The sequence below is a fragment of the Mytilus galloprovincialis genome, chromosome 2 (genome assembly GCF_965363235.1).
Source record: "Mytilus galloprovincialis chromosome 2, xbMytGall1.hap1.1, whole genome shotgun sequence".
In the NCBI taxonomy this organism is placed as follows: Eukaryota; Metazoa; Mollusca; class Bivalvia; order Mytilida; family Mytilidae; genus Mytilus; species Mytilus galloprovincialis.
The window spans coordinates 105,801,865-105,826,946 of NC_134839.1; the positions used below are offsets into that span (position 1 = coordinate 105,801,865).

The 25,082-nt window shown below is 31.4% G+C and overlaps 2 protein-coding genes across 2 annotated transcripts in view; both read left to right on the forward strand.

Annotated features, from left to right (window-relative positions):
- Positions 1-3,898, forward strand: part of LOC143065256 (uncharacterized) — a 49,251-nt gene extending 45,353 nt beyond the window's left edge. Inside the window, exon 35 of the mRNA XM_076238708.1 lies at positions 1,822-3,898. Within this exon, the coding sequence (XP_076094823.1) occupies positions 1,822-1,959 (138 nt within the window). The 3' untranslated portion in view covers positions 1,960-3,898. The remainder of the gene's footprint in view (positions 1-1,821) is intronic.
- A 2,798-nt stretch (positions 3,899-6,696) lies between these two features.
- LOC143065257 (uncharacterized) lies at positions 6,697-20,982 on the forward strand. Its single transcript, XM_076238709.1, has 9 exons — positions 6,697-6,800; positions 7,311-7,369; positions 8,464-8,592; positions 9,691-9,831; positions 11,012-11,140; positions 11,801-11,941; positions 15,020-15,148; positions 15,610-15,750; positions 20,802-20,982. Exons 2-9 carry the CDS (start codon positions 7,324-7,326, stop codon positions 20,936-20,938), a joined length of 993 nt encoding a protein of 330 aa, XP_076094824.1. The 5' UTR covers positions 6,697-6,800; positions 7,311-7,323; the 3' UTR covers positions 20,939-20,982.
- Positions 20,983-25,082: the final 4,100 nt, after the last annotated feature.

Here is a 25,082-nt window from a genome sequence, read left to right on the forward strand (position 1 = left end):
GCTCATTTTCGCCATATCTTTCCATGTTTTCTATATTTTATGTTCAGATCTATATGTTTTTGAAGCATACTGATATATCTATATGAAGATAACTTCAAATGCAAAATATTCTTAAGCTTGAAAATGTGTTTGTTTGAAAATAATCATGCGAAAAGTTAGATTAAAGGGTGTTTGGAATTGCCTGATGTTTTGTTGATGGGGGAACACATATTCGCCGTTTTTATACATGTATCCATTTAAACCCAAATTACTGCAGCTTTAAACAATACTTTTCAAATCAATTTCATCATAGATGGCAATAGCAGACATTTTAAAGGTGTACAGAACTGAAATTTAGGGCAATCAGTCAAATATCTACTAAGAAATACTTATTTGAAATCGTATTTTTCATTCAGGAAATTGGCCGAAAATCGTTGTCCGTTTTTCGGTCCTTGCGGTAAGTGCCGCAATTTTGGCGTAGTTTAAATAATAATCATATTTGTTAAAAATAATTAAGTTACCGGCATATTTTTTCCATTTCTGCTATCTTTTGAAGTATTTACACCTCAAAATTATAAAACGGCGAAATTGTGTCCCCGGCGAATATGCGCACCCCACTCTACAATAGAGAAGCTAGAATTGAATTGATCAATAAAAGGAAGGTTGATAGTACCAAAGTGATATTAAGTCTCATAAGTCAAAGACAAATATACAATAAAGGGAAGGTTGATAGCACCAAAGTGATATTAAGTCTCATGTCAAAGACAAATATACAATAAAGGGAAGGTTGATAGCACCAAAGTGATATTAAGTCTCATAAGTCAAGGACAAATATACAATAAAGGGAAGGTTGATAGCACCAAAGTGATATTAAGTCTCATAAGTCAAGGACAAATATACAATAAAGGGAAGGTTGATAGCACCAAAGTGATATTAAGTCTCATAAGTCAAAGACAAATATACAATAAAGGGAAGGTTGATAGCACCAAAGTGATATTAAGTCTCATAAGTCAAAGACAAATATACAATAAAGGGAAGGTTGATAGCACCAAAGTGATATTAAGTCTCATAAGTCAAGGACAAATATACAATAAAGGGAAGGTTGATAGTACCAAAGTGATGTTAAGTCTCATAAGTCAAGGACAAATATACAATAAAGGGAAGGTTGATAGCACCAAAGTGATATTAAGTCTCATAAGTCAAAGACAAATATACAATAAAGGGAAGGTTGATAGTACCAAAGTGATATTAAGTCTCATAAGTCAAGGACAAATATACAATAAAGGGAAGGTTGATAGCACCAAAGTGATATTAAGTCTCATAAGTCAAAGACAAATATACAATAAAGGGAAGGTTGATAGTACCAAAGTGATATTAAGTCTCATAAGTCAAGGACAAAAATACAATAAAGGGAAGGTTGATAGTACCAAAGTGATATTAAGTCTCATAAGTCAAAGACAAATATACAATGTCATGACAAAAAAAAAAGGAAAAAGAATAAAAAGCATTATAGAAGCAAAAGACTAAGCAACATGTGTTACAAACAAATAGGGTGTGATCGCAGATGCATCTGCAGGTTAAGCGTATCCTGTTTCACATGTTGCACACCTGGTGTCAGTAAAAACTTTTAGCAAGCAAAAACGAACTGCAGTAGTGACACACATAACAATCCTTATATGAAGATCCAAATGTGTTAAAATAGCTCCTCAGTGTTTTTGGGGTTTTAGTGTTTTTGGTGAAGGTAAGCACAGGAAAAATGCTTAGGACACATCAATTTCATATAGTGTTATTTTCATTTCAAAGAGATATCAATGTTATGACATATTCTGTATTTTATTCTAGGGTGTTTGTTGCACAAACTCAAAATATTGCTGTCCACACACATATGTATGTGATGAAGAGCCAGGTATCTGTCGCATTCCTTATACATATGGACTGGTAAACATGGCAAGACCTGTTGTAGGAAAACCATTACTCTAGGAAAAGACTTATAATATATTATACAATGTCTCACCTTGTTTAATGTTAACTTAATGTTTGTGAACTGTTCTTTAGTTTGTGTACTGTTCTTTTGTTTGTTTATTTGTACATTTGTCCATGACTGCAATAGATTTTTTGAAAGGAATTTTAAATTCATTTACAATTTAATAGAATGAAATTGATATTGTTGTTTTATATCTTTTGTTGTTTTGCATATGAGTTTTGGGTAATATTGGTTTCTTATGGATCATTTTGTATACAGCAGTTTTACATGATAAAATCACACAGTTTCATTTATTGGAACAACATTGCATGATTCTATTCATTGTATTTTTTATTTCATTTTTTTTAATGTTGTTGCAAATGCTTGAGCTCTTATATAGAAATATACAGCAATGTGTATAACAGCACCTTACATAATTGCTTCATTTATAAACATGTGTAGTTGTGTATTAGAAATTTGCATGGAATGCTAATCCATCCAACTTTTTGGTAAATTTCTGTCAAGAAGGCAGAGGGTCTGATGAGTGAAAAAAGAATACTTATTTAATGTTATTATTCATACAACAAACCAATACATTGCAGAATGTTTGTAAATAAACTGAAAATATGCTCATAGTTCATAGCTTTTTAGGATTTTGTAGTTGCTAAATAGTTAATGATAAGCTTCATAATTGAGTGTACAACCCAATATTGTCCTCCTTGAATTTAATTCAGAAGCTTCAAAGTAAAAAAATATTAGTTCTGTAAACATGTTGTGACTGATTGCATTTGATTGTTTGGTTGCTTTTGGTTAATTATGAGAGAATGAATGTTGGAATGTGTGTGCATTAGTGTATTTTTTTTGTAATAAAAGGAGGAGGTTGCTAAAAACAAGATGTGATCAAGATTTAGAAAATACCCACTTTCAAAATATTTATAGATAAAGCAAACATCTAACTATTTGAATCGTACAAATATTGTAAAGGTGTATGTGCATATTGTAAATGCAAGTGTGATTTGCTATTAAATAAAGTTAAAAATCATGTATGGATTACATAAGTTGCAGTTGAGTTAAAACATTTAATAAAATATGTATGAATGATCTTAGAAGATATGGCTTATCTTTATATAGCATTTAAAATATTCCACATATGAAAATTGTTTGGAAAATCTCTCAATTATTTTCACTCATAATGAAAATATATCATTTATTTAATTCTTGAGTAGATCTGAATCAGGTCTGTACAGATATAAGAAAGATGGTTACATATATTAGATCTGTTGGTAAATGAAATTTATATATCTCTAACGAAAATATAATAAAATTGAGAAAGGAAATGGGGAATGTGTCAAAGCGACAACAACCCAAATTTAATCCAAAATGATAGAAAGATATGTCAATTATTTAACCGTGCACATGCTTTTTTGTAGGGATTGAGACAAAAGATAAATCCCAATTGTAATATCTGAGAGGTAATCTTATAATTACGGATATTGGCTATAAAGAGTTTAAACTTTTTTACATTTTCATTGAAATTTTGTAAAAATTATTGACCCATTTTTCATCCTAAGTTAACACAAACAATTACCTTTCACTCATTATTTAAATGTTACAAAACTTTGTCAATAAAATACTCAACAAAACATTACAGTGAATTCCATCTCTTTGTAACAGTAATAGTGTGTTAACATTTAAGTAAATAAATAACTGTTCCCAAAGAGTTAAATCATTCTATTTTTACTTAAATGTCTTCAAATATTTTTGTACATAAAAAAATATTTTGAAATTGTATTCTTGAAAAGAAAAAAAAAGTCTAAATGTAATGAGAGTAAAAAAGATTATTGAATAATCCACACTGTGATATTTTGATGTTGATAGTCACATTCCTTTACTTAATTAGTATTTTGACTTCATATCACTTGTACTTGAATAAACTATATTTATAACTATTAAGAATTTTATTTATTTTGAATTAGACGTCCAGCTTTGTTTTCAAAGCAGCGTCTCAATGCCTTAAATGGCATAATGCAATAGCCATTGTGTATTACAAGGATCAGGATAACTTGTGTACAAAATCAAGTGTATTAAAGGCAGCCAAGTTGGCTTGTACTTCTTACAGGACCCAATGTTCCACGACCAGTGCTTTAGTTATTTCATAATATTGGTCAATGTAAAAACAAACAGTGCTATAATAGCTAGTATATTTAAAGTGTTTGAAACACAACAGTTAGTTTCCTTTTAAAATTCATTTACCCTATTCACTTCTTTTAGAATTTCTGAAATTTTTACACACAAACAAAGGTTTGTATACCTATATCTGTCGTGAGATCATAGTTTTTGTTTACTTGCCATCCAGACATAACTCGAATTGCTCTTAATCATGATTTTTCAAATCAATTAAAATTTCTGAAGACATGCTCAAGCCTTGTATATAATTTATCTGAGATTATGTATTTAATTTTATTCAATCCCCTAAAATTACATCATTGTCATTTGGCTTGAACATTAAATTTGGTATTTATATATTCCCAAGTAAATATAAGATACACAAAGTCCCAAATCAGGAACCTGTTGTTAAGTGGTTGTCGTTTCTTGATGTGTTTTATAAAAAGATTAAATTAAATTAACAAAAATACTGCACTCAGAGGAATATTTGTACGGAAATCCGTATTCAAAAGGCAGAATCAAAAGCTCAAACACATCAAATGAATGGATAACAACTGCCATAAGTGTTTCTCGTGTCTCTTTTTTTTAATAGATTAGAAAATTAGTTGTCCTGTTTGAAATGTTTCACATCAGTCAATTTTGGGCTTTTTATAGCATGTCGTTTGGTGTGAGCCAAGGCTCTGTATTAAAGGCTGTACTTTGACCTATAATTGTTTAATTTTAATACATGGTGACTTGGATCGAGAGTATCATTACTCAAAACACATCTTATTTCTATTTGAATTACAGCAACATTACATCCTTCTAGACTTTCATACATTACAAAAATATCGTAGAACCATATTTGCGATGCCAGCGGCGGAAAGCGAGACATGGGGAATGATTTTTCTGCAATGGCAACTTCATATTGTTAAGTGTTCTGCTAAAATTAGTTTGATAGGAACTTCTTGTAATAAATCATTTATATTTAATATTTAGTTGAATTACTATCAGTATATTTCAGTTTTATGAATATGTTGATGCGTTTTCTCTACATGTAGTTCATTGTCCAGTGACTTTTTAAATAAGTAACTTTTAATGTAAATTTTTCTACTCGACTTTTTTTAGTATAAATGAAAAAAAAATGTTTTGCGAACAAACAATTCTAAATTGCTTTACAGCTGGTAAAAAAAAAATAATTTTTAAAGATATTAGAAAATTGATTTACTCATGAAATTATATTTACCTTTGAAATGCAATGAAAAGTAAAATCACACAAATACTGAACTCCGAGGAAAATTCAAAACGGAAAGTCCTGAATCTAATGGCAAAACAAAAGGCTCAAGCAAATCAAACGATTGTATAACAACTGTCATATTCCTGACCTGCAACATGCATTTTATTGGTTTTAAAGCTAGCCAAACCTCTTACTTGAATGACAGTCGCATCAAATTCATTATATTGACAACGATGTGTGAACTTAACAAATAGACACAATAGGTAAAACATGTCAAAAATAGGTGTACAAAAGCAACACGAACACCATTAACAACTGGTTGGGATCTCAGGTGCTCCGTAAGGGTAATCAGATCCTTCTCCACATGTGGCACCCGTCGAGTTGCTTATGTTATAACAAAGCCGGTAAATAGTCTAATTCAGTAAGTCACATTCGTCAAAAAGGGAACGGGATTGTAGTATGAAACGGATATTCCATAACGGTCAACCAACTCGCATTGCATTTCCATGCCATAATAGATATAGAAATAAATGTCTTAATATCTAACATTGGAAGCCTTTTCTGTGTCAACAGTTTACATATTAAACATAAATGGCAAGTCAAAACTAGATGAACAAAAGCAACACCACTAACAACTAGGTGTGATCTCAGGTGCTCCGCAAGTGTCAGCAGATCCTTCATATGTGGCACCCGTCGAGTTGCTCATGTTATAAAAAAGCCGGTAAATAGTCGAATTCGGTAGGTCACATTCGTGAAAAGGGGAAGGGGATTGTAGTTACGACATAAAGAGCATATCCGATATCATCTGTGAAACGGATACTCCATAACGGTCAACCAACTCGCATTGCATTTCCATGTCGCATTTCCATGCCATGATAGATATAAAAATAATTGTCTTAATATCTAACATTGGCAGCCTTTTCTGTGTCAATAGTTTTCATATTAAACATTAATGGCAATTTCAAATTTTAAAGCAATCGTGAACATCAGAACTATTGAAATGAATTATTTTTTCAAAAGGGGTGAAATTTCTGGAATTGTTCGTTAAATTCCCTTCTGAACACGATATATCTGTTTAATTACACCTAAAATCAATAGAAGTATTCGAAATTAAATTTATAATTTCAGATTAGACAAAAACCAAGAAAACAGCCGGTGTTCACTCTGTTAGGAAGATAAAAGAAATATTTTTGCGATTTTAAAACTTATAAACTGACATCACGTATTAGTTGTTAAAATTTTTATCTCTTATATTACATTTAAGAGATGTGATAATTTGGTTAATTTTAACCTTTAAAATCTATAATGACGATTTAATTTGAGCTATTATTTTTTAATTAGGTTAATCATAAATTAATTGGTCCAAACTATCAAGTCATTATATTAAAATACTGAGGAACAAACGTTAACTTCGTGTTCTTTCAACTCCCATATTTATGTACAAAGAGAATTATTTAAACATCTTTCACTTGCTCGGTAAGTCAGTCAATATTCACGTAGATAGAGAGAAAGAGAGAAAAGAGAATAACAGTTACTTTCAGTTTCATTGCATGTTATATAATATAAATGTTTAATTCTAATTTTAATTGTACGTCGCATTTTACATTGTTGACTTCCTTGTAATGTGTCAGGTTCCTGTTTATTCATACATGTATTATATTGTGAAACAATAACAGTAACAATTTTGTTTAAACATGTTTTATTTTCTAAAAGCTTTAAACGCAAACTCCCTCAAAGACAACGTTAATAACTCTTACTCTAGCGACGGTTATGACCTTTGTAAGTCTTGTATGTTTTGTAGTTTTATATGTTTTGAGTTGATTTTGACGTTCATTTTCACTGAACTAGTACACATTTTTGTTCAGGGGCCAGCTGAAGTCCGCCTCCGGGTGCGGGATTTTCTCGCTGTGTTTAGGACGCATTGGTGGCCTTCAGCTTATTTTTACATTTTGTTCGGGTTGTTATTTTATTTCCTTATACTTATAGATAGACGATTGAAATGATAGCAGCTGTTATTGTGGTAATTATTTCTTTTGTTGGAGCAAGTAAGTTGCTAGAAAATGAAACAAATAAGTGTAATAGATATGATCAATATATACACGTTCTAAACAGGCGTCAACTTTATTACATAAATTCTCCCTCGGATAACACGTTGTAATACAAGCCGGCTAAGAACATACTATATTATAGGGTTGTTATTTTATTTTAATCCTTTTATTGTATAGCAATATATAATATTTGAAAGTAAAAATTGGTTTAAACTAAGATTTTGTCGTTGATAACGTCATGAATTTTGAAGATTTATTGCACTAGTGCAATATTATAATTTATTGCACGCTAACTTTTGGTTACTTTCTGTTGGAAATATTATATTGCTATATCATAATTATTATAATTCGTCCAATATTGTTATATATTATATATATTCAAATTTGAGTTGACCTCAGCGGGTTTCGCACACTTGCTTTTATGGCATCGTGAAAACATTATGAAGGATTTTTTCTCTTTCTTTTTGTATATACCTGCTGCGTTTGAATTATATATTTTCTTAAACGCAACAGGTATATACAAAAAGAAAGAGAAATGTATAGTAACAAAAGATTATGATGACATGAAGTATCGTTGATGTGGTCATAATTAAAAATTAACTGTATGCATGTGCAAATGTTTTGTTTTGTAAATGGATAGAATATTGTCGATATACCTTCGTGTGAATAGTCACTTTCTTTTATAGTTATCTTATTTCGAGGAGCAATCTATACTCATGTGTTGGACAATCGCCCGGTTTGAAAATGATCATATATTTCTAAACCATATTCGGTAGAGCAATATCAAATATGATATTTGAATTCTTGTAAGCAGGCCAAATTACAATGCACAAAACACGGCTGTTATATAGGTGATAATTATGGTAACTAGTTGTACAACACTCGCTGTGGTATCAATCTTGTTATCAAGCAAGGAAAATCATTTTTAACGTTAAACTGTTCTAGGTTCTCATCATGACAGTAAGTAGTCAAAACCAAAAGCACAAATCGACGACAGTTAATAATAGATAACGATATGACCATTATCAATCATATTATTTTATATTTTTTAACTGTGCATTTCAATTTCAATTTGCAGTTTCATTTTTAAGGTAAACATTGTCAATGCGGTTACACAAAATGTAGAGACGGGATCCAATGTTTTCCTTTATACTCTCTCTGTGACGGACAACACGTGCATTGTTTGGATGGTAGTGACGAAGAACCAGAATTCTGTAGAGGTAAGGTTCATAAACAAATATGAATAAGAAATATTGTATAATGGTGTCCCTTTTCATGCATGGTGAATATATCAGTTACATGTATAAACCTTGAGGCTTATTTCTGTAAGATTAATAAAGTAGCAAATATTTGACAAAATCATCTTTACAAACGATGAACAGGAAGTGCCATACTTTGATGAACATTTATTTCAGTATCATAACAACTGTGTTCAGAGCTGTGGCAACCAAACAAAAAATATTGCAATTTTTGTTTCCGATAACTGGATAGATAGCAATGGAATTTACCTAAGCTTTATCAATGATGAAAATGGAAATATTACAGACAGTATTTTTAAACAAAAGCTAGATACAAAAGATAAATTAGATGGAAGCATAAGATTGAGGTTCTCCATGTTTACAGGGCAAAGTACAGTATATGACACTTAATTTGATTTGAGGATTAATACTAGTGTCTTGACTAATAGGACTATTCATTAGATTCGTTCTCAACAGCGGTATATGAACAATGTAAGTCAAAAAAGTCACGGAAATACGGAAAATTGTCATATCTAAAATAAAGTTTAACAAAATACCGACCTTCAAGACAAATTAAAAAAAGTCCAGAAAAACTGACGAAATCAAACTCTATCAACCAAAAGAATAAGTAACTATCATAGTCTTAACTTGGAACATGCTTTTCCAACGGAAATGGTGGTTTGGTTTAAATCTGGTTTCAAAGTTAGCCAAACCTCCAACTTGTAAGACAGAATTTTGTTCATAGGAGTAATACAACTATGATAGTCCGTCGGAAGGGGACGATAAATGGCTGACCCGTGTTAAGAGAGAGACATATCTCTTGCACGTTAAAGACACCCTTGTAGATTTCGAAAAAGAGCAGGCTAATGCCGCTACAAGGCAGCACTCGTACCCGCAAAGAGGAAAGGGATTAATATAAGTTGCAAAAACTTGTTTCCCAGTCCACTATAAATAAATATGTTTAAACTAAATTAAACTGCTATACATCTTACATCGGCGATATAGGTACACCCTTAAGTTATGGGTTTCATTTTCATTTATTCTAATTCAACATACATTTTAATTTATTCATTTTCACAGAACAATCATGTGATGATGGATACACTAAATGTAAAGATAGCGTTCACTGTTTTGAAACATCCGGTTTGTGTGACTCTAGCGATTGGTCGAGGATTTATCATTGCACTGATTTAAGTGACGAGGATCCAGAGTTTTGTAAAGGTAAAATGAAAAGTGCCGACTGAAAATAAGATACCAAGTTTTAAACAACCTTTCGCTTCCATATAATAATTGTAAATATTTGCGATTGGAAATTATGCATGTTATGTGAGTAATTGTATATCAAGGTAAACAGGTTATATCGAACAATTCACGTACGTTTACTGCTTTGCACATAAGAAGGTATAAAAGTGCAACGACGGATCCAACAAATTTCAATCCTGCCTTCCCGTACTGGAAGATAACAACAATCTATGAGGAATGACTAACGGTATAATTCGAAGAAGATTATGTGTGTAGTATAAATTTGTGCTTCATTTGATAAAGGACATTCGAATAGTTTGATGATTCTCAGTAGAGCCTATGGTTTGTTTATAATCTATAGAAATTATCATATTCCGTTGAAATTATTAATCACCAGTCAAAGACTTTTCTTTTAGAATTGTGCCTTTCTACCATGACTTCAATAGAGATATTTTGGTGTAGTGTTTTCAACAAAAACATATAAAAGTCATATAGTGTATTTATTTCCACAACACATTCATTTGCTGTTGGTTATGCTAAATGCAGAGATGATATAAATTGTTTTTCTTTTAACTGGTTATGCTAATGTAATACCACCCAACCCATTTAAATGTAACAAAAACATATATGATTTTTGTTAGGACAACTTCTAAGTCAGACTGTTATATTTGTAACATTAACGGGCAGGGTTTTTTTATGTTTAAATGGATTTCTTTTGTGCAACGATTCAATCTTACTCTTTATTTTCTCCTTAAGTGCTGACAACAGTTGAATGAAACATTGTAATTATATATTTCATATTGTTCTACGCAAACAGACCTTACAAAGTTTCCTTTACTTTGTTGAATTCATACTAATATTGTTAAGGTAAGGGGTATTCAAAATATAATTGAACAATCAAACCAGTCGTCTATTTAGAGAGACTACAGGGAAGATCATGCAAACATCCGTTTTTAAGCAAACATCATATTTCTAAACCAATATTTTTTATAATGATTACCCCATACGAAAGGCTATGATAGATAAAGAACTACTTAAAACAACAGAAAACCAAAGAATAAACAAAATGAAATGCAGATATCGACATAAATCTTTAGAATTAGTACATGTGTTTTCTAAAAAAAGAAATATAATTTTGTTATGTTTTATTATCACAAAGTTAAAGAGTGTCAAACTGGCTACGGCAAGTGTAGGGATGGCATCCATTGTTTTCCTCTGACCTCTCTGTGTGATGGGCGTGTCACTCATTGTTCCGATGGCAGCGACGAAGATGAAGAATTTTGCAGAGGCAAGTATCGGTCTTAGGATGCAGGAGAACGAGTATGTTTTCCTGTAATTCAAGTTTCGCTTAAGATGATATTCTATAACCTAATAATTCATTTAGCTATCAAAGTATATTTTTGACAATAAAGAATGATTTTACAATGTAATGAATAATTCTTTGATTGAATTGCCAGCAAACTTGATATTATACATGCTAGCTCCCAATTCATTTTGACTATAGTGGATAGTTTTCTCATGACAAGCATTCCATGTTTCCTAGTTGACTTATTGAACATAATGTCATTATTCTTTAATTTCCACTAATATGCAGTGTATCTGCTTAAAGATATCCTTAATTATGTTACTCATGAAACGGGGGCCTTCATTGAGATAATTGTGTCTATGGAAAAATTGTTTACAATTGAAGCAATATTGATTTGAATAAGAATTAAAAACAACCATGAAGAATTATGGAATATCTGTATTATATGTCTTTGCTGTTTTTAAAAATATTCATTACACCAACTGTTTTTCATGCAAGGCTTTTCATCTGTGGTACCATGTTTAATAATGGACATTTGATATGGATTAATTCTATAATTATCAGCAATATAGTTACACACTTTTCCGTTACTTTTTCATTTATTTTTTTCCAATATACATATTTACTTATTTATATTCACAGAGCAATCCTGTGGTGATGGATACACTAAATGTAAAGATGGTGTTCACTGTTTTGAAACATCCGGTTTGTGTGACTCTACTGATTGGTCGACTATTTATCATTGCACTGATTTAAGTGACGAGGATCCAGAGTTCTGTAAAGGTAAAATGAAAAGTGCTAACTGAAATTCATATGTAAAATTTTTCCTATAGGCTTTTGTGCATTGTCAATATTTGTCAACATCTGCGCTGGGCTAAACATATAAACTCAATGAACATTTGTATTTGATACTTTTATTTATCTATCAAAGTATATTTAAGACCATATAGAAGGATTTTACAATGTAATCAATAAAGTTATGCCAGTAGACTTGATATTAAACATGCTGAGTGACATTTCATTATAAATTTTGTGGGTAGTTTTCTCATAGGCAATCATACCATATATCCTCATATCAACTTTTTAGCTCACCTGGCCCAAAGGGCCAAGTGAGCTTTTCTCATCACTTGGCGTCCGGCGTCGTCCATCGTCGTCCGTCGTCGTCCTGCGTTAACTTTTACACAAATATTCTCCTCTGAAACTACTGGGCCAAATTTAACCAAACTTGGCCACAATCATTATTGGGGTATCTAGTTTAAAAAAATGTGTCCGGTGACCCGGCCAACCAACCAAGATGGCCGCCATGGCTAAAAATAGAACATAGGGGTAAAATGCAGTTTTTGGCTTAAAACTCCAAAACCAAAGCATTTAGAGCAAATCAGATGAATCGGACATTTCGTTGTTGGGTTGCTGCCCCTGAAATGGTAATTTTAAGGAAATTTTGCTGTTTTTGGTTATTATCTTGAATATTATTATAGATAGAGATAAACTGTATACAGCAATAATGTTCAGCAAAGTAAGATCTACAAATAAGTCAACATGACCAAAATGGTCAGTTGACCACTTTAGGAGTTATTGCCCTTTATAGTCAATTTTTAACCATTTTTTGTAAATCTTAGTAATCTTTTAGAAAAATCTTCTCCTCTGAAACTACTGGGCCAAATTTAACCAAACTTGGTCATAATTATCATTGGGGTATCTAGTTTAAAAAATGTGTCCGGTGACCCGGCCAACCATCCAAGATGGCCGCAATGGCTAAAAATAGAACATAGGGGTAAAATGCAGTTTTTGGCTTATAACTCCAAAACCAAAGCATTTAGAGCAAATCTGACAGGGATAAAATTGTTTAACAGGTCAAGATCTATCTGCCCTGAAATTTTCAGATGAATCGGACATTTTGTTGTTGGGTTGCTGCCCCTGAAATGGTAATTTTAAGGAAATTTTGCTGTTTTTGGTTATTATCTTGAATATAATTATAGATAGAGATAAACTGTAAACATCAATAATGTTCAGCAAAGTAAGATCTACAAATAGGTCAACATGACCAAAATGGTCAGTTGACCACTTTAGGAGTTATTGCCCTTAATAGTCAATTTTTAACCATTTTTCGTAAATCTTAGTTATCTTTTAGAAAAATCTTCTCCTCTGAAACTACTGGGCCAAATTCAACCAAACTTAGTCATAATCATCATTGGGGTATGTAGTTAAAAAAATGTGTCCGGTAACTCGGCCAACAAACCAAGATGGCCGCCATGGCTAAAAATGGAACATGGGGGTAAAATGCAGTTTTTGGCTTATAACTCAAAAACCAAAGCACTAAGAGCAAATCTGACAGGAAGTAAAATTGTTGATCAGGTCACGATCTATCTGTCCTGGAATTTTCAGATGAATCGGATAATCGGTTGTTAGGTTGCTGCCCCTGAATTGGTAATTTTGATTAAATTTTGCTGTTTTTTTTGTTATTATCTTGAATATTATTATAGATAGAGATAAACTGTAAACAGCAATAATATAGAGCAAAGTAAGAACTAAAAATAAGTCACTATGACCAAAATAGTCAATTGACCCCCTAAGGAGTTATTGCCCTTCATAGTCAATTTTTAACAATTTTCTTAAAATTTGAAGATTTTCAATAACATTTTCTTTAGAGCCTCTAGTTTAAACATGGAATTGATATTTATGATCATCATTAATCACTCACGGTTTCTTAAAATTTATGTTATATTCCGTCTACTGATTTCTATAAGTATTTTGATGCTTTTTTTTTACTGGGATATGTCAAATAAACATTTTTAATTTTATTCGTTTATAGTGTATTAATGTACGTTTTTTTTATTGAGTTAAGCCTCCCAATTGATATTTTACCGTGTGTTTTTCTATGTTGTGATGTAATGCTATTGTTTCAGAAAAAGGGAGAAGGTTTGGATCCATTAAAACGTTTAATCCCGCTGCAAATGTTTGCACCTGTCCTAAGTCAGGAATCTGATGTACAGTAGTTGACGTTTGATTATGTAATTTATACGTGTTTCTCGTTTCTCGTTTTTTATTTTATATAGATTAGACAATTGGTTTTCCCGTTTGAATGGTTTTACACTAGTAATTTTGGGGCCCTTTATAGCTTGTTGTTCGGTGTGAGCCAAGGCTCCGTGTTGAAGGCCGTACATTGACCTATTATGGTTTACTTTTTTTAAATTATTATTTGGATGGAGAGTTGTCTCATTGGCACTCACACCACATCTTCCTATATCTATTTTGTGTTTCAGACAATTCGTGTGTTGGTGGTTATGCTAGATATACATACTATCGTAACTTATTAAAATGAAGCAAAAACACATAGGATGTTGAAAGTATTGTAGGGAGAACTAATAAGTTAGACTGTTATGTAAGAAATATCAACGGGCAGTTTTGTTATGTTTGAACACTTTTTGTACCGTATTCTATTTGTAGAAAAATTCCACTCTTTTTTGTTTCAATAAATGCTAGCAACAGTAAAATAATACTTTGTAATTGTACACTTTATATTGTTCTACGACCCGACCCAACATGCTTCGTTCACCTTTTTTATTCCAAATTTGCAGTGTTGGAGTGTATCCAACAAAATTGGACAATCAAACCTGTTTTATAGATTACACGTAGAGAGACTACAGTTAGGATTATTCAAACACATGTTTTTACGCAAACACCATAATCAAAACCAATATTTTGAACATTGCTAACTAAAACAAAAGGCTAGGATATATAAGGTACTACTTAAAAATAGACAGAAGAACAAAGAGTGAGAATAAAAGAAAACCATGCAGGTATAGACAAAATCCAACCTGAAAAATAAAAAATGTTTTTGTTTTATTTTTTAAAACAAAGGTGAAACGTGTCAAACTGGCTACGCCAAGTGTAGGGATGGCATCCATTGTTTTCCTCTGACCTCTCTCTGTGATGGGCGTCAGACTCATTGTGCCGATGGAAGTGATGAAGATGAAGAATTTTGTAAAGGCAAGTTTCAGAAGTATAAGAAATATATATTTCACCTTAATTCAAGTTTTGCTAAAGCTGATATTAAATAACTTAATATATTTTCTTCTAATACATCATAAAATTTTACTACATCGAATTTTCCGTTTCATAACCAACACAGCATGTGCCTTAAGAATAATAAAAAAACTGCTAATCAAGCCGTCCACAGCACTGTGATCAACCATTGTGCATTCATCTTTAGTCAAATTGCATTAAGAATTATTTCGACCGTCATTATTTTACGAGTTTTTATTAAATCTATATATTAACCAAAATAAAATATATTGTCCAGAAACAGGTATGTTGGCATTGGTACGGCATGCATTATAAGACAAGTTCTGTAACATCGCAGCTTTCCTAATACTAGTATTCTTGTATATTGCGTTATCTGAAACATAAACAATTTTATGCTTATATAAACAATTTAATATTTCTCACAGAACAATCTTGCGCTGACGGTTATACTAAATGCAGAGACTTTATTCATTGTTTTCCATTAACCGGTTTGTGTGACGATAATGGAGAGTATAAAACTTATCATTGTAAAGATTTGAGTGATGAAGATCCAGAATTCTGTAAACGTAAGTTTAAAAAGACGTTTATGAAAAAAACAATAACATGGACAGGATATTTTTACAGTGGTAGATAAAATTAATAATTTTATTTATGCTTATCTGTGTCTTGTTGTTGTGTTAAATGCTATTGAAATAAAAACATACTAAAACACATATATTTCAATGTACGACAAAAACGTTAATGTTTGTTAGTTTAAATATACTTTATTGACTAAATAAACAATAGGATTGAGTTCAAGTTATAGCTACATAAAATAATCCTCTCAAAATACAGTACAATTTACAAAATTTCAAGATGACAGCAATTAAAATAATCAATACAATATGAAAAATATATTCAAGTTATTAAAGTTCAAACAATAACAGTTGGTTATGAGTACATTTTAAAATACAGCAACATTAATCTAAGAATAGTTTTGCATAGCGTATGTAACTATGTATATATCTGAAAAGGATTGTGTTTTGTTCAACACTTAGTATCGAATTCATAACAGTGTGGCTATGGACATTGATTGGCGCACTTTAATATCCCATTGACTGGGACAGATTAGGCGAACGTTCGTCTATAACGCCCATTGCTCACGACGTCCTTAATATAAACATTTAAACCGTAAGGTCACCAAAGGTTCTCAACGCCTATATAAAATAATTCGAAATACTAATCAGGAATTTGTGTATTGATTTATATTGATTAATTTAAACGTCCTTTACTTGTGTTTTTGTTATGTTTCGACAATCAATTTTCATAATAAGATATCGCAAAGCCATGTTCTTTCAGAAAAAAGAATGACTTACTGAATGCATGTATTGATTGATTATCTTTTTCGGATTTAACAATTGCGATTGTCGAGTTATGTAATCTTTTAACTTTTTATCTGGTCTAATTTTATTTTAGAACGAATGCATAATCCACTTTCAAAAGTTGTGCAAATACGAAACATAAAGACAAAATATACTTCTGCCCTGTCTTTTTCGTACTTGAAAGCTATTTGGATTAAACCTTGTGAAATTTGCATGCATTTACGTTATTGTATTGGCAAAATGTATCATTTGGTGTATATAGGAAACTTAAACCGTTCTGCTATACTGCTACTATACTTGTGAAAAACACTTGGCAACAGAAACGCATTCATCTTATCTATATAAAAAAAATCGACCCAATTAACATAGAAATGGACGTCTTCGTGCATTTGTGATCGCAAATAAAATATGTTCCGGACCTTATGAGTATTTGGACCATACGTGTATGGTTGGACCATATTAGTATACCCTTATGGTCATGATATATGCGTATGGTCCAAATACTCATATGGTCCGGAACACATACATGATATTCTGTGCGTTGTCGGTCGTCTATTAATTTTTTTCTTTTGTTGATGGATTTGACGTCTTTCTGTGAGTGATTATTTATTCATGACTTAAAACTTACTTGCAAATAATTTAAAAACAAGACTTGATTTATAAAAATGTCCAAACAAACCATGATTTTTTTTTAAACATACATCACATCCATTGCAAAAGGCTAAAATTCGCCAGGCTTTAATTACAACTAAGTCAGTTGACTAAATTAATGTTGCGGACCATTTTCCAATTTCCATGCGGTATCCCTATTTTTTTCTCGCTCATCTTTTATGTTTGTTTTTTTCATCCCAAGACCTCTTGAAGCTTTCATTCTATAAAGTGTGTATTTTGCTAATGGTCGAAGGCCATACGGGGACCTATAGCTTGATAACGCCTGTTGGTCCCTGGGAAGAATGTGTCTGATTGCCTATCACACTTCATATTCTTATTTTAACATGCAGTTATATCTATGATAAGAATGAAAATTGAATTGTCATTGAGACAAAAACCCAACCAAAGAGCAAAAAAAAAGAAAAAAAAAGCCCAAGGCAACATGTAGATCTTTCGTATCAAGGGAATTGCTATAAATATATTTATTTCAGGTTAATAGTATTAGGCCATACTCAAGTTATAAAAAAGATCTTGTCGTCAACTTTTGCAACCAGCTTCTATGTTTCTATAATGCACTGTTCATCTTTTTTGGGCTTCGACTTTTCCATTGGACAGACAATTTTGTTTTCGACTGTTTTAAAAAGACGCATTTTTTTACAAAATCATACAAGTAAGGAGTCTCTGGCCTTTGGTAGTGTTGTATGTTAATTAATGTTTGTTTATTTATTTGTTTAGGAAATAAGTATGACGTACATTTTCACTGAACTAGGACACTTTTTATAATAGTTTTTCGATATCGCTCGGGCAAAAATAATCACGAATATAATGCCTACCCATGTTAAAACTACAATAAAGTATAGTTTGCATCAATTATTTCTTGAACCTACCATTTTTTTTTTTGTCTGTGTTGGATTTGTGTGGCATTGAAAAAAACGGGTATAAACTACACAGTGCAGCTTCCAACAAGAATACAAGATTTATTGATTTTCAAAATGCGACCAAAATTAAAAATTTGCTCGCAGCGGAAAAAATTCAACAGTTTGATTTTCATTGAAATAAAATAATTGTTATGATTTACACACCGTTACTTTTTCCAATATAAATATTCGAACTATTTTGTTTGTTGTTTCCTTTTATAAATTTACATCGTTTTTAAAAAGACCACGCGTCTTTGATATTTAGAAGACTATAAAAGCGATGTTCATTATCTTTCTTCTGCTGTAAGTTTAATTTAGTTATTTTGTGTCATAATTGCCATCTCGTATGTTTTAAATTTGAATAAAGAAGATTCAGGTTGTCTTATACGTCAATGATACACACACATAAAAACGATAACAAATAAAATTAAAAACCAATTGTTCAAAGAACAATTGAAGGTCTTTCCACCAATAAGGATCTATTTTGATATGAAAATATTAAAATTCAGTTGAAAATGTCAGTTCCTATGGCTAAATGATATATAAATATGAATTTCAAGCAAAGGTGAAAATCTAGAACGTCCAATTAACCTATGACCTTGACCTCAATTTCAAGGTCATAAACCAAGGATCCCAAATTAAAAGACCCTAGGTCTGTATTATGTATGGTTCATGAGTAATATCACTTTACGCATAATTCTAAATATAACAGGGGCAAAAATCCCATTTATTCTCTTCGCACCCTTCCAATCAGAATTTATAAGTTACGACATGTCGCAACTAACAATTTAGTAAAAATAATTTGTTGAAATCTTATAAGGTTAATGAAAAAGAGTGAAAATAAGCAAAAATCAAAATTTAGAATTGGACTTTGACCTTTGACCTTGACCTAATTTTCATTTTTTTGGACCAAGGATCTTAAATCAAAAGACCCTAAGCCTTTACTTTATAATGATAATGAGTTATATTACCATACAACTAATATAAGATATAAAAGGGGGAAAAGTCGCATCAAATGTTTACGTACCCTTTTAACTAAAATTTACGTGTTACGCCATGTCGTAACACACATTTTGTGAAAACATTTTGTCGATATCTTATAGGATTTCTGAAAATAAGAGATAACCAGCCAAAATCATATTTTTGAACATGACCTTGACCTTTGACCTTGACCTCATCTTAATTTTTTTGGACCAAGGACCTCAAATCAAAAGACCCTAGGCCTCTATCACTAATGGTTTTCCAGTTACAAATTTATTTCATTTATTTCATTACAAAAGGGGAAATAACTCTCATATGGAGTCTTCGTAAAGCTTCGGTGAAAATAAAACGTAACATCCTGAAGATATAACGAGCAATTTGGAAAAATAAATTTGTCGCTTTCTTTTACGGTTGCGGAGGAGATCTGATAACAAGGAAAACAGTGCTTGGGGAGATAACTCTTACAAAGAAAAGTGTTCGGTTAAACAGGGTCAGTTTCAAAAGCGTATAGACTGAATGATATCATATACAAAAAAACTAAGCGACATCTTTTGAAACATTTTTACACCGCAAGAAAAAAATTAGGCGGAAGAAAAAAAAAAATAATCAGAACAAATACAATAGGTCTTTCCACAAGAAAGGTGGAAAGACCTAATAAGGTGAAACATTCTTTCTCCATGAAAAGAATACATCACATGGATGTAATTTTTGTAAGAAAAATATCAATTTCGTGAGAAGTTGTGTGTTGGACTTGAAGAGCCAAGGCAAACTGACAAATATCTGAATGAACGAATCGATTTATGGTATATAAAAAAAAGCCCACATGGTTAGCATTGAATAAATAGAAGGCCACTCTTAAATGATCACAACGTAGAAGTTTTTGTTCTCTTAATCAATAAGAATAATTTTCTGAAATAACGCGGGTCCCTATTAACTTAAAAGTTTTTTTGGTTTTAATTACCAAGAATAAACTTTTTTTTTTATTATTATTTATTGATATCAGCTCTGGACATTAATATTCTTAAAAGTGAAACTGTTGTAAGTGATGGTATAACAATTATTTAAAACAAATTCCTTAAATGATATGTGAAAAGAAAGTTTCATTTTATGTATCAAAATGTGTAACAAATGATTATTTAAATCCCCACTTGAAGGCCTCCGATAGACTGAGTGAGCATAAAATCATCGCCCACGACAAACAAGTTAAAGGTAAACTTTTCAGTACAATTACTAATAAACGTTTTTCTGTCGACCACACTGTTATGAATTTCGTTCTATATCGTCTGTTCCAAATTAAATATGTTCTATGGAAATAGCAACTTTTTTTTATTATTATTTGCTCTATTTTTCCTTACTAAAAGAGACATTCGATACTGCTAACATTTTCATTGAAAGATACGATGTAAATATTGATCAAAGTAGAATGCCTCTGTAAATAACTAATTCAATTCTTACTCAAAAACATTACAGAGTGTTATTTGCATTTTTAAGTAGTTTTCTGAAATCTCAAACATTTGATTTTTTATTTTCACATGAGATGAATTTCAAAATGTACATAAAATATATCAGAATTCTTGTCATAGTCTCTATGGTTAATACATTTTTATGAATACTTTAAATGCTGATAAGAAACCCTGTACTACAATCAACTGTACTACGCAGAAGATTTCCCAAAAGCTAAAATAAAACATAATACTTTTTTTCTAGGTAAACCATGTGCTGAAGATTATACCAAATGTAGAGATGGAATTTATTGCATCCCACTCTCTGGACTATGCGATGGTTCCGTAAATAACTGTATGGACCTAAGCGACGAAGATCCAAACTTTTGTTCAGAAGATTGATATCGCATACAAATTAGTCTATAATAAATATATGAATAATTGTCGCTAAATGAAAATTTTAGTTTTTTTAAGTATGAACTTTGTTGTTTCCTAAACAAGTTAATTAAACGTGAATTAAGGTATATGATATAAATAGGATGGCCAATTTTCTTGTAATTTACATCACTGAAGGGTCATTGTTCATTGGTCTAAACAGATAATTACCAGGCTTCTCACAAAAGAAATCAAAGTTACTCAATTTTATTACGGCACAATATATGCACAAGACAAACAGATATATTTCACAGCACAGGACAAACACTCGACTGTACCACTGACAGTCACATATAACATGTAAAGTTAATGTTAAAGAGCAAATATAGCGTCTAGCCATTAGAAATGATAAATATATTCATCCAAACAGCTCGAATAAACACATGAGCTAGCCACAGTATACACAAGCACATCTTATAAATAAGAACACAAAATACATTAAAATTCATAACTAACACAGTTGTATGCGGCGGGTGGGAGGGTAAATAATTTCAATGAAAAATTTCAAATGTACCGCGAATCCCGAAACAAGGAAATATATAAGAGCGTCCTGTATCCAGGTAACAAATTGACCAATCAAAATAAGGAATACTCGGAACAATTTCTTCCGAGTAAATGTAAACAGTGATTCACGTGGTAATTATCCATTTTTATAAAATCAAAAATTACACAATTACCAGGCTTCTCACAAAAGAAATCAAAGTTACTCAATTTTATTACGGCACAATATATACACAAGACAAACAGATATATTTCACAGCACAGGACAAACACTCGACTGTACCACTGACAGTCACATATAACATGTAAAGTTAATGTTAAAGAGCAAATATAGCGTCTAGCCATTAGAAATGATAAATATATTCATCCAAACAGCTCGAATAAACACATGAGCTAGCCGCCAAGCCAACGGCCGCCAAAAAATAAACAAACAACTGTGTTGAACAAAGAATTAAGCAGATTAATTTTAACTATCATATAAACAATACACAATTTAAGCTTGTTAATCTAGCATGCAAGAAATAATATCAAGCAAAAACTAAATAAATAAAGCAAGCAAGGAAGAAACAATATTAACCCTGAACATAAACTTTTCTCCATACAAGAAACAATATCTCATATGAAAAGAAACCGCACCCAACAGTGTGAACAATACTCACTGAAAATAGTCCCTTACCTGCAATATAAAATAAAAATATTAGTACATATTAATATAAATAAACATAACTACATCTTAACCAAACAATCTTAAATAATACCAATACATATTAAGGAAAATAAAATAAAAATAATCCAAATTTTAGTATGGAAGAAATAATATCAACCATAAACTAAAATAACCCAAAGGAAGTATGGTAGAAACATGAAATTCAACCATATCTAATCCTTTAACTCCACTTGAGAAATTCATCTCAAATGACAAGTTAACCTATCTAAATTAAATGAGCAACCCTTCTTTTAAAATATAAACATAACTGCCTTGTACCTTCACAATTGAGATGTAACCCACCATCTTTATAGGCAAATAGCTCCACCTTTGGCTTTCCACATTTCAAAAAATATCTATACGAATGAATGAATTCGACTTCATAACTCAAACATAAATTTAACAAAGCCATATCAACATCCTTTATCTTTTGACCCGTTTCCTCAAAATCAACAGGACGAGGAAGAATACCAGACAAAGCAATAACCATAGAAGGAAACAACAACTTGGCGGTAGAAATTAAATAACAATAGGCAGACTTAAACTGATCAATAGATAAAATATGAATATCATTGGTACCACAATGAATAACTAAACATTTATAACCTTCATAAATACTCCCCTTGTTCTTGTTAAGCTGATAGGTTATTTCTCCAATGGAAGCCCCCCGAAACGCATAAACATCCGCATTCTCAAGCTTCACATATTTTGCGATTGAGTCTGACACTATCAGAAAAGTTCCTGGTTCTACAAAGAAACGATATAAATTAGTAACCTAACAAGGAAACACTCTTTGACATCATTTGCGAAACTTGAAGTTTCTGTTCCAAAGTAAATTCTAAATACTTTTTATAAGCATCACTATGCCAATCTCCATGAAGTTGAATTAATTCCGTAGAAACCTCAGCATCAAAAGCTAAAGTTGCCCCCCCCCCCCTTCTTCTAAAACTATGAGTAGAGTAAAATAAAGAGTTACGACCTGTTTTTTGTATTAAATATCGAAGCTTATTTTGATACTCTTTATAAGTAATGGGTAGAATGCACCCCTTTTTAACTTTACAAAATGCAGGATCCTTTTTAACCGCAGGAATAGCTTTGATCATATTCTTGTATGCATTAACCGGACATAAAATACTCCCCTGAATACTAGAAATGGGAATTCTCAACTTTCTTTGTCCAAACTGAATTGTTTTAGACCATTTCAAAATAATTATAAAAACATCATTCTCAATAATAATATCCCCTCTACATAATTGCTTATTTTCATCAAATTCTTTTTCTGAATTTAGAACAAGATTAGATTTTCTACTCATCATAAAAAAGGCTAACAAAAACAAACTCCAGAAAGTCTTATCCTGAGTGTCATCTAAATCCATAAACTCATAAATTTGTTTTAAAATCATAGGAGTTACAGGAAGCGCTTTCTTGGTTAATAAGGATTTAATCTCTGTAAACCTTTCAATGTAAGTTTTAACGAAAAACTTTGTAAATAAGGAAACTCCAAATCATTGTATAAATGCAATAATCTTTCTCCATTTAAATAATTTTTAATAGAATTCACCGATTTAAAAGACCTGCTCAAAAATTGAGCATACAAACACACAGTATTCAAAGATGCTGGTAAAAATTTAAAACCAAAATAAATACAAAATGTTAAAAAAGTCCTCCACTGAACTTTAATGTTTTCAAAAGTGCCATGAGCAAAGGCTGACTTGCACGATGTCTGTTGATCCACTTTCAACAACTTCAGCTGTAAATCTACAAAAAAATACCAATCATGAGTAAACTGAAAAAGACCTGAATAGATAAATTTCTCAAAACATTTACCTAATCTCACAACAGGCAATTCATAAAATAAGTCTTCAAATCTTGAATCAGAATGCCATCTTGACAAAATATCTGCTGTTCTTTTTTCAACTCCAGGAAAATGAACAGCCTTAATTTCAAAATTATACTTTGCAGCATAAAACAAAATTTCTCTTAAACAACATTGCATATATGCATCTCTAGTACAACCAGAATTCAAAACCAACACAGTAGATTGATTATCACATCTCACTAAAATCTTTCTATTTACAAAATGTACACTCCATACTTTAACACAAATCATCAAAGCAATCAATTCAAATTGATTTATATGTAAATTCAAATCCATCAAAAAGGAAGGAAATTGAACATGAAAAAACTCTCTTTTTTCAAGAAACCAACCTCCACAACCACTCAGAGTAGCATCCGTCTCCAATATTTCATCTGGCTGAGACCAATCCTCTAAAGCCATCATAGAAACACCATTGTAAGACTTTAAAAAATGATACCACCAAAATAAATCTTTCCTTATATACAAAGGAATACATTTGTCATCTGGTAAACTACGAAGCCAAGTAAGCAACCTAGAAACAAAAAGCCTTCCTGGTCTTACACAGTTAGATACAAAATGTAATTTACCTAACAATGACTGTAACTGTTTAACTGTAGCAACCAGTAAATTTAACCAAGTCTTTACTAACAATAAAATCTCTTCCACTCTCTCAGTTGTTACTGAAATTGTAAGTTCCGAAGTGTCAAATTTCACTCCTAAAAATGTCATAACCGTACTTGGAGAGCTCGCCTTCTCCACTGATTCTTCAAGACCACAACTGTCTAAAAGTCTACCTAATAAATCAAATACAACATTTGCATCTTCTGATTTTTCTGCTCCAGCAAAATCATCTAAATAATTTAATAATAAATAACCAGACTGCTTCATCATGTAAACTACAGATGAAGTCACTCTCTGGCAAATATGAGCTGATGACCTAAGTCCCATACTTAAAACTCTATCTACAAAAATGTGATTTTTCCAATGAAATCCAACAAAATTAATATCTCCAGGATCAATTGGAATTTGGCGATAAGCCCGCTTCA

Bases quoted from the DNA above. Each gene is read 5' to 3' on its own strand.
- LOC143065257 (XM_076238709.1), top strand. From the start codon at position 7,324: ATGATAGCAGCTGTTATTGTGGTAATTATTTCTTTTGTTGGAGCAA. The intron at 15,149-15,609 runs GCAAGTTTCAGA...TATTTCTCACAG, and splicing joins AGATGAAGAATTTTGTAAAG to AACAATCTTGCGCTGACGGT. The intron at 15,751-20,801 runs GTAAGTTTAAAA...CTTTTTTTCTAG, and splicing joins AGATCCAGAATTCTGTAAAC to GTAAACCATGTGCTGAAGAT.